We start from the raw sequence: 10889 nt of genomic DNA, 5'->3' as shown, positions 1-10889 counted from the left end.
AACTTCTTAAGGCAAGCTGTTCCACTGGTTAATTGTTCTCACCGTTAAGAAGTTTCTCCTTAATTCAAGGTTGCTTCTCTCTTTGATTATTTCCAGGCATTGTTTGTTCTCCTCCCCAATGGTGCTTTGGAAAATAAGTTGAGCCCCTTTTCTTTATCGCAGCCCCTCGAATACTGGAATCCTGCTATCATGTCACCCCTTCTTTTCTCTAGACAGCTGTACCCAAATCCTGCTCAACTGTTCATCTGTTTTAGTCTTCAGGCCTTTAATCATCTTAGCTGCTATTCTCTGAACTTTTTCCAAAGTCTCAATATCATTTTTGTAATGTGGTGACCAAAACTGGGTGCAGTATCCAGCTGTGGTCTTACTAAGCTTTTATAAAGTGCTACTAATACTTCACATGATTTTGATTCTATGCCTCTGGTTATATAATCAAGGAGTGTATTAGTATTTGAAAATTAAAATTTTAGAATTTGAAAATTGAAAAATTTAAAGTTGAAAAAAGAATCTAAAATTGAAAAAAAAAGTTGAAAGTTGAAAAAAGTTTTAAAGATTGAAAATAGAATTGAAAAATTGAAAAAAATTGAAAAAAGATTTTTTAAAGAAGTTCAGAGATTTTAAAACTTGACAAAAGTTCTTGGTCCTTTATGAAGTGATTTGCATTTGTTTTTTTCTGGAAATTAAAGTAATGCTATTTTAGGAAGTGAGTTGTAATAGCCAAACTTGTTTTCTACTGCTCATATTCCAACTGCAGGAAAAGTGACTACTCTTAAACACAAACAGAAAGATCATTAGAGAGGGGAGACATGATAGCAGTGTTCCAATATTTGAGGGGTCAAGCTATTTCCATGGCACCCGAAGGCCAGGCAAGGAATAATGGATGGAAACTGATCAATGAGAGATTCAACCTAGAAATAAGGAGAAATTTTATGATAGTGAGAACAATCAACCAATGGAACAGCTTGCCTTCAGAAGTTGTGGGAACGTCATCACTGGAAACTTTCAGTAAGAGATTGGACTGTTATTTATGCTATTGCAAATGGAAGAGATGGGTTTTGGAGAAAGATTTATTAAGGCAATTGAGGCAATATATCATAAACAATTTGCAAAAGTAATGATAAATGGAGATTTGACAGATCATATCAATATTAAAAAAGGAACCAGACAAGGACGTCCTCTGTCGCCATTGTTATTTGTATTGACTTTGGAAGTATTAAACAGGAACGTTAGAAAAAACAAAGAAATAAAGGAAATAAAAATAAAAAAGGAGGAATATAAATTACAAGCATTTGCAGATGATCTGGTCTTTATATTGGAAGAACCATTGGAAACAGTGTCTAAATTGATAGAAAAGATTGAAGAATATGGACAGGTAGCAGGATTAAAAATAAATAAAAATAAAACTAGGATTTTAGTTAAGAATATGATGGAAAAACAAAGGAAAGAACTGACAGACAGATTGAATATCCAGATCACAAACAAAGTGAAATATTTGGGAATATAGCTGACAGCAAGATGTGGAACATTAAAGGATTATTATTATTATAAATTAAAACAACAGATTGTGACAGATCTGGAAAAATGGGAAAAATCTACAATTATCATAGAATACCATAGAATACTTTTATTGTCATTGCATTCTACAAATACAATGAAATTTGAAAACTGTGGTGCCCCAAACACCACATCACAATCACACAACTGAGTATTTAAAAATTAAAACAATTAAAATAATAATAATAATAATAATAATAATAATAATAATAATAATAATAATAAACCTAGTCTAAAACATATCTAAAACATATAGTAAGTTAAATAGTTTTAAAATGCCACTATATACATAGGACTAAATCACAAATGCACTGTTTGATTCAAGACAATTACTGCCTTGGAAAAGAAACTGTTTCTCAGTCTATTAGTCCTCATTTTAAGACCCCTATAGCGTCTACCTGATGGTAACAGTTCAAAATATGAATGACCAGGATGAGAATGCTCTGTGGAGATTTTTAGTGCTCTGGAGAGGAGTCTGGTCTTTGCAATCTCTTCCAAAGAAGAAAGAGAGCAACCGATGTTTTTTTGTGTTGTGTTTATAACTCTTTGGAGCATCTTCTTATCCACTACAGAGCATCCAGCATACCACACCATTACACAGTATGCCAAAATTATCTCTAGTAGGGAAAATATCTACAATTAAAATGAATATACTACCAAGGATATTATATTTGTTTCAGATAATTCCAATTAAACTAGTCAAAGAATACTTTGAGGACTTAAACAAAATAATGTTGAAATATATATGGCAGGGAAAGAAGACAAGAATTAAATTAAAATTGCTACAGGATGCTAGAATGAGAGGAGGTTTTGGACTACCCAATTGGGAATTATACTACCAGGCAGTTACATTGACATGGGCGAAAGAATGGATTGTTTTGAGAAATAGTAGATTGTTAACACTGGAAGGTCATGATTTACAATTGGGGTGGCATGGTATAAGAAAAGCAAAGTACATGGGTATTTTAGGAGACATTATATTTGAGGTGCTTTATTGTCAACATGGGAGAAAATAAGGAAACAACATTATATGAAAATACTAGTCTGGTTATCAACAATAGAGGCATATGCATATCCAATTGTTTTTAAAATGGAACATATAGTTAAATATACTGAAATTTTAAAGGGTGAACTCAAACCAAAGCAAGAATTAGATGAACAAGAGATAACGATGAATTGGAATTCATATGTGCAAATACATTTTAGATATGATAAAGATAGTAAGATAGAAAGGTTTTACAAAGAATTTACTGAATTAGATAAAATCTTAACAGATACTGAGGAGAGGATGATCAAAAAACTATATAGTTATTTACTAGGAGTGAAACTAGAAGAACAATTTAAAGAAACAATGATCGCTGGGGGAGGGATTTTGGATATGGGATAGATCTAGAAAAATGGCAGAAGTTATGGACTAAAAACTAAAAACTAACTATGTCAACAGCATATAAAGAGAATTTGTATAAGATGTTTTACAGGTGGCATCTACTTCTAGCAGGAATAGCAAAGATGTTCAAGGATAAATCGGCAAAGTGCTGGAAATGTCATCAGATACCTGGATCATATTACCATATGTGGTGGACATGTGTGGCAGCTAAAAGATATTGAACTAAAATACATACATGGCTGGAAAAAATGACAAAAAAGCATGTAGACTTGAAACCAGAGACATTTTTATTGGGAATTTAGCCTGAAGGTTACAACAGAGAATTGACATACCTGATTATTAATGTTTTAACTGCAGCTAGAATTGTATTTGCCCAAAATTGGAAAAATGAGAAAATTCCGATAGAAGAGGAGGTGATTAAGAAAATAATGGAATGTGCAGAAATGAGTAGATTAACATTAGCAATCAGAGAGCAAGAAGAAAAAGAGTATTATAAGATATGGGATTTATTTTACCAATGGTTAGATAGAAAGGTAGGAAACTGAAGTATAATACAATAGCAATGATATGTTACAATTGATTATTTTGGAATGAATTATAACATGAATAAAAATTAGTAAGAACTGAGATTTGCTCAAAAGGATAATGTGGATTTGAAATTAAATTCTTATGATGATGTAATAATAATATGATATGGAAAGTTAATTAATGCAATAAGAATGTAAACCTAAGAGGAAAAGACTATAGATATTGTGCACAAGAAATATGTACCAACCGACACACTGTATAATTGAAAGAGGGTTTTATTTGTTGTTTTATGTTTATGTTTGTTGTTAAAAAAATTTTAAAAATGAAAAAAAGAGATTGGACTGCCATTTGTCAGAAATTGTGTAGGATCTCCTGCTTGGGTGAGGGGTTGGACTAGATGACCTACAAGATCCCTTCCAACTCTGTTAATCTAATTAAACATATGACTTGTGTGCATATACAGTGTCCAGAGAGCACATGAAAAAGAGTGCATATACAGACTGGATACATTTAATTTCAGGTGATGCAACTTGAAAGTGCTCTTTGTAGTCTTTTCCTTTTTTTTTCTTTTTGAGTATAAAAAAGAATTTATTTAATATTCATACATTTAAAAACAAACAAATATGTATGTATGTATGTATGTATGTATGTATGTATGTATGTATGTATGGTATTCAGCTTTGTTCAGGTATTTTCCCACATCATTATAGTTGTGCTTTTAAAATTGTAGCAATGATTCGGCTGAATCTCATCTGCCATCATCAGGCTTCTGTATGGTGTTCAAACACCATAAAGAAGCCTGATGATGGCAGATGAGATTCTGCAAACGTGCTACAACTTTAAAAGCACAACTATAATGACGGGAAAATACCCAGAACAAAGCTGAATACCATGTATGTATGTATGTATGTATGTATGTATGTATGTATGTATACACACACACACACACACACACACACACACAGATTTTACAGCGCATGTTGAGCAATGATTACATTTGTTTTTTCCCTATCATTGACATGTTCTACCTTGTTAAAAGTAATTTCTTCGTTCTTTTAAATGTTTTAATTTCTCTATATGCTTTATAATTAAACACATGTCTCCCTTATTTCAATAACTTGTCCAACTATCAGATGTTACCTTTTCTTTAACCACTCATACCAAATATTCCATACTTTATAATAATCACTATCTTTGTTATTTTTTAATAATTTGGTTAGGCTGTCCATCTCAGCACTGTGGTCTTTTCCAAGTGGCTAATTTTAGCTAGCTTTGATAACAGGGAATCCTTTTGTGGCCTAATTCTTAGTTTTTTAAATTTGCATTGTGTCAGTTTGCCACATCAAAAGATGCCACATCAGAAAATAATTTAGAACTGTTCAGTCTGGGAGGGATTTACCCCACTTTCAGCAATGTTTCTAGTTAATTCTTCTCCTAATGCATATATGATCAAAATCTGCAGTTCATACATTAAATGCTCTTTTAAAACCTGCTTAGAGTAAAGGAGGGATCTAGTTATGGCTTTTGTGAGAAAACTGGTTAAGCAGAGTTTCCTTCCGCTATATAGCTTAATCTATATTCAGCTATATACAAGAGCTGCGGTGGTGCAGCAAGCTACTATGGCTGCCTGCAATTTGGCAGTTCGAATTTCATCAAGTTCAGGGTTGACTCAGCTTTCCATCCTTCCAATGTGGGTAAAATGAGAACCCAGATTGTTGGGGGCAATATGCTGACTTTGTAAACCACTTAGAGAGGGCTGAAAAAGCACTGTGAAGGGGTATATAAGTCTAAGTGCTATTGTAAACAGTAGATCAAAACCTGGCTGCATTTAAAAAATGGATGACAATTTTGCAAAGGAAGACTTTTGAGAAAAGAATTTTGCAAGTGGAGCCTGCTTTTATTGAGAAATGAAGCTCAGGTTTTCTGCCCTGAAAAGTAGAGCCATGAGAACCAATGTCAAACCATGGCCTCAAACTGGCACTCATATGCCCGTCAAAGAAATCCACATCCCAGAGATGGACAAATGGACATATTTCACATTTGGTCATTCAAGAATCAAGATTTTATTGCCCCTTTCCCATTTCAAAATCCTAGTCAAAAGTTGGGCAGTGTTTGTGATATGAAATTGGCATTATCTGAATAAAAGATAATGTTTAATCCTTCACCTGAAGCTGTTAGACTATATACACAAACAGGAGCAAGCAATGCCTGTTTAATTATCCTTGATGGACATAGAAGCAAAGACGAAGATACATCTGAATAGTCTTTAAAGGTAAGGCTACCAGATCTGGGCTGCAAGCATCTAGTTAACCACCATATGGCAGCAAGGAGATACCCAAAAAAATCTTAGCTTTTTCCTATCACCTAGTAGTCACTTCAAATTTTGCTGTTCTATTCTTGTAGGACTAACTGAGAAAGCCGTGGGAAGAAAAGAAAGTGCATAGGAGCTTAGTAGAGTGGCTGTTCCATCAAGCAGGTAGGCTGAAAGCAGAGTGATTTAAAAGGTCTTGCTCTTTTAAACTACCATTAGTTGTCTATTGCAAACTTTATGCACGGAATCTTTTAAAGCACCAGGTTAATGCCTGTCAGAAGGGGAGAGGGAAAGTTAAAAGCTGACACAAATATTGAGAATATAATTATAACTTTTAAAGTTATTTTTAGTAATGGGATTGTGAGTCCTCAAAAAAATCTAGAAATCAAAAAATTCCTCTTTCCCTTCAAGAAATTAAAGACAATATATTTTCACATCAAAAATGATGTATCAGAAAGTGAGCAGCATAAAAAATAATCTTAGAAAAGAATAGTTGCTGAATAGTTGCTGATTTGGGATTCAAATGACAAAAAAAATCTTTCATTTTACAACTAAGCTCCACAAGCCATGCAAAACATCCTATGTCAGTCTTGGGCAGTATTTGGAGTTGAAAATTTCCTGTTGGTCTTGCCAATCAGTATATGGCCTTGAAGCAATCCAGCGGGGCAGGGGAATCATACTTTCTTTAAATCCATGCAATTCCAATAGTGGTTCCAGTCCGGCTGTTCCACACACTGCTCAGATGAATAGCTATGAATAGCTTAATGAAAGTGTTACTGGCTGTTTTGTTAAAGCATGTATAAGCCAAAAAAAGTTTTTGACTCTTCAGAATTTACCAATGCAGGCTCAGAGACACTCACATACACACTGTCCTGCCTGGAAAGGTTGAATAAGGCCCCCATATAGCTACTTTTGCCCCACATGTGCCTTGTCACACAATAGTTCATCTTTCTGTTCTCCATCAGGACTTGATTGTCAGGATAAGATGGATTTCTCTTGAAAACCATGTGGTCAAGTGGCTGGGAAGTGCAGGTCTGGCCTCGGAAGAACACTTTGGAATAAATAAAATACAGCCCAGTTTCATCAATCACTAGACCCTTGTTCTTGTACTGGACCCCAGAGAGAAAGGCATGTCCATGGGTAGTCTCCCACTCCAGGGGATGAGATTGCTGAATTGCTTTGCCTAGAGAAACATGAAATATCATGATGAAAATGGGAGTGATTTCATGCAGTCAGTAGCATTTGCTCTGGGATCCCATTCCCCTATCAGACTAGATGCTAGACATTTCCACATTTCTTCCTTTCTTTAGATCAAATAATCTTGTTACTCCCAAGTGGATCCTTCTCCTGGCTGCTTTGTTTCTTGCTTCAAATATCTCGACTCACTCCTAGTTATTATGCTTAACTCTTGTTATAAGCATATTATCTGCATCTCACAGCATCCACAGCAACTTGCACTAGTTTTGCCTCAGTTGAAATGCTCCAAATAGCAATCCACTGCATACTAGATTATTGCCATGCCATGATTGCTTAGACCACGGATGTCAAACTCACCACATCACTTTGCTGTCATGTGACATTTCATGACATTTTCCCCATTCACAGAGCTGGGGTGGGCATGGCCCATATGTAACACATCCAGCCCATTGACTGCCAGTTTGACAGCCCTGCACTTAGACAATATTCAGAAAGGAATCCTTTTGCTTACCCGTATTTGGTAGAATCTTCATGTGTAGAATGGGTCACTTATTGCAACATTCAGCTGACCCCAGTAAAGATTCGTGTACAGGCCATTTGTAGAATGGGAACAGGATGGGGAGGAAAATATGATGTTAACACTCTGAAATTGCCTTTTTTCAATAGAGTACAAAGGCTGATCTTCTGCATGGGGAGTAAAGTGTCAGTATAGTATTGATATTGAACATCCTTTCTTTCTAGGACAACTTGTTGCAAGCTTTTTAAAAGGATGTGGAATGTTAAAAGGCAACAAAAATAGCTTGTTCTTCTATTGGTTGGCATGGGTCATCCCAGAGTGGGATTCTACTGATTCAGATTGGTTCGGGTGAACCACTAGTTCCATTGAGCATTTGGCTGTTGCCTTCTAGTACTTTGGAAAACAGATTGACCTCCTCTTTTTGTGACAGCCTCTCAAATAGTGGAAGACTATTTCACATCACCTCAGTCCTTCTCTTTGTTAGAATAAACATGCCTAGTTCCCACAACCATTCATTGTTCAGTTTAACTTGCAGTCCCCTAATTATCATTATTGCCCTTCTCTGCACTGTTTCTAAAGTCTCAAATTTGTTTTTGTATTGTGACCAGAACTGGATGTAGTATTCCAAGTGTGGTCAAGATAAGAATGTTAGGCAACATCCTGCTCCTCTGAGGTAGAAGCTTCTCACTTTCCTTGGCAAACATGCAGAGGATCTTTGGTTGCAGATTTTAAAAGCCCATACTTTTGTCAGATCTGTTCCTGGGAAAACTCCCTCGGGTTTGGAATTGTTCCTTGGTGGTTTATTTTATGAAAAACATGGCAATATTTATGCTGTATGATGTTGAAAGGCCTTTGACTCTTGAACTTTGCTGATGTGATGGCCAGGCTAACAATTTAGCAACAAACCAAGGGCAAGGTTTCAAACACACTTCTACAAAGGGAACAAAGCTCTCTGGGAGTAAGGTGGGGGAGTAGGGGAAGAGAATTAGATACATCAGCAATCTGTGTTTTTGATGCCTACCTGTTAAATGTGCACTCCTCTTGACTTTCTTTTCTGCTGTTTTGTTCAGAGCTCCTACATTGCAGCAGAAAACAAAAAAAGTAGTTCATGACTGTTTGGTGCCATCAGGAAGATGATTTAGAATATGAACAGAGAGAAAGTAGAAACCCCAAGATGGAACCTAATTGGATTCTGTCTCATCATAAAGCAGTCTTCTAAAGAGGCCAAAACTTGATTTCCCAAATAAGCTCAAATAACTTGATATACTGTATATCAAGTATGGACTGGTCTAAACTAAGAAATGTTATGCATTCCAGTAAAATTAAATTGGCATGTTCTGCCAAAACCAACTTCATAACAGCACAAACTCCAGTGAAAAATATTTACTAACAAGTCATATAGTTATGAAAATCCATACATTTATATTTTTAAGGTATCATAAATAGGGCAGTTTGCATGACATTAAAGAATGACAAATAAATGTGAATTTTTTAAAAAATCATCCAGACTTTCAGATTCATATCTGAAAACTTGTGATATTAATATGGATGATTTTTTCAGAAACCTGGTCCAGATGGATCAGTAATAAAGGCTTTTATTTAGAACAAAAGAAACAATTTTTTCAAAGAAAATGCTGCAAATGTTAATTGTTGCTTGGGGCAAAAGAAATGAAGGATTATGTACTAAGGCTTTAAGTTGTTTTATATAAATTCAGAGTGGTATTTTTTATCTTTACTTTTCTAGGTAACTTATCTGATCAGGAAAAGGTGAGCCAGACACAGTAATCATTTAGAAGGATTTCAGATGTATTGAGAAGCATGGAACAGGAACCATTCTCATGAGGATAACATATCCAGTTTGGTAGAAAGAGACTGTGTGGTTTAAGAACAGTTGCTACCAAGGACAAGTGCAGAGGGAATCAAGAACATCAACAATGTAATAGCTATAGAAATTAAATGAGTGGGTGAGTGAATTAATGAATAAAATTATTATTATTTAAATGTGATGGATATAACAGAGCAACAGAAATCTTGCCCTTTTAAATGTGCAAAAGTTATAGAAGGGTGGGGCTTTGATTACCTCTGCCATTTTAATGATTCCCTCCACAGATGTCCCTGATTCTTATTGCTGAGTTTGTGGAACTAAGAGTGGGATTTTATATTAAAATTTGGCTCTGAAAATTGGGCAACAGGTGGATTTTTTTCCTTTCACAAGGAGTTTGCATGAAGTGAAAAAGCCCCGTTCTGTACTGTAGTACTTTATAAATGTTCCCTAAAGCCTTTGGACTTGCCTTCTTGTCTTATTCTCCATTTTGCCTATATAAGCCTGCATCAGTTGTTTCCTACCCAAGACTCAATAATAGGAGGATAATAACATGTGCAAAGCTATGAAGTGAAATTCAGATATAATATTACCAGAATTATTAACACAATCTTTCAATAGGAAACACAATTTTTAATTTGTACCTTCCCAATCTTCACAGGACTAGGAGTTCTCACCTTTCAGCATATCAGGAGAAGGAGGGACACAGCCAGAGCTGGAAAACTGTGAAAGCAAGAAACATACACATATATTTGAAAAGAAAACCACCCCACAAAGTTTACATAGCTGGGTAAGCTTCTGTAACTCCAGAACCATTTTCCCAACTTAAGAAGATATCTGGTGCACTTCCCCCTACTTCAAATTGAGATGTTACCTGTTGAAGTTTCTTTTGCAGGTGGAAGATCTGAAACATTGCCAGACCAATCCCCATGATGGCAAGGAGAATCAGCAAAAATACCACCAGGAAACAAAGATGTGTACCATCTCCTTGATTTTGTCTATGCCTTTTCCTCTCTGGCACAGGCAATGGTAAGCAATTGTCCTGATCTGCCACAATTCCACTGGAATGGTACAATCCCATCTGAGGAGCACAGTCAGAGCTTGAAAGAGCACTACTGTTTGTCCAGAAGATCTGGGGATAACCACAATACTGATTCTGTTGCATGACTGAAAGATGCATAAACTGAGTCTTTGGAGTCCTCTCTCACTGTTGCTCAGATAATCTTAGATGCTGTGTCATCAAAATGCTCTCTTCCTGTACTGTATCTCCATTCAGCAACTGCACCCAAGCTGAAAAACCTTGGGGTTGACTGCTGAAAACCTCACAAAGCTTCCGCCCGCTGTTGTGATGCTAGATAATTCACATTCACAAAGAAGTGCTTTGAAATCGCCCCCAAACCACCCTCAAGTGGTATTAACCCTAAAATAAACTTAATATTTTTCAAATAGTCATCTTTTGCAAAACAAAAACAAAACAAAGCAACTTTTGGCCTCTACAACCCCACTCCCAAACAAAACAACTCTTTCCAGCCCTGCCCATCTGGTCCTACCAACCTTTCATAACTCTACTTAT

General features: G+C 35.7%; 1 protein-coding gene across 1 annotated transcript; it reads right to left on the bottom strand.

Moving 5' to 3' along the window:
* Window positions 1-4407: 4407 nt before the first annotated feature.
* FASLG (Fas ligand) lies at window positions 4408-10609 on the bottom strand. The gene is made up of 4 exons (XM_026703447.2): window positions 10191-10609; window positions 9994-10039; window positions 8516-8569; window positions 4408-6963 (listed from the first exon to the last, which is right to left on the bottom strand). The coding sequence occupies exons 1-4, from the start codon at window positions 10494-10496 to the stop codon at window positions 6569-6571; spliced, it is 801 nt and encodes a 266-aa protein (XP_026559232.1). The 5' UTR covers window positions 10497-10609; the 3' UTR covers window positions 4408-6568.
* Between the last annotated feature and the right edge of the window lie 280 nt (window positions 10610-10889).

The sequence above is a fragment of the Pseudonaja textilis genome, chromosome 3 (assembly GCF_049901715.1).
Source record: "Pseudonaja textilis isolate UNSWEBS1 chromosome 3, rPseTex1.2, whole genome shotgun sequence".
In the NCBI taxonomy this organism is placed as follows: Eukaryota; Metazoa; Chordata; class Lepidosauria; order Squamata; family Elapidae; genus Pseudonaja; species Pseudonaja textilis.
This window is presented reverse-complemented; position numbering and strand designations above follow the sequence as displayed.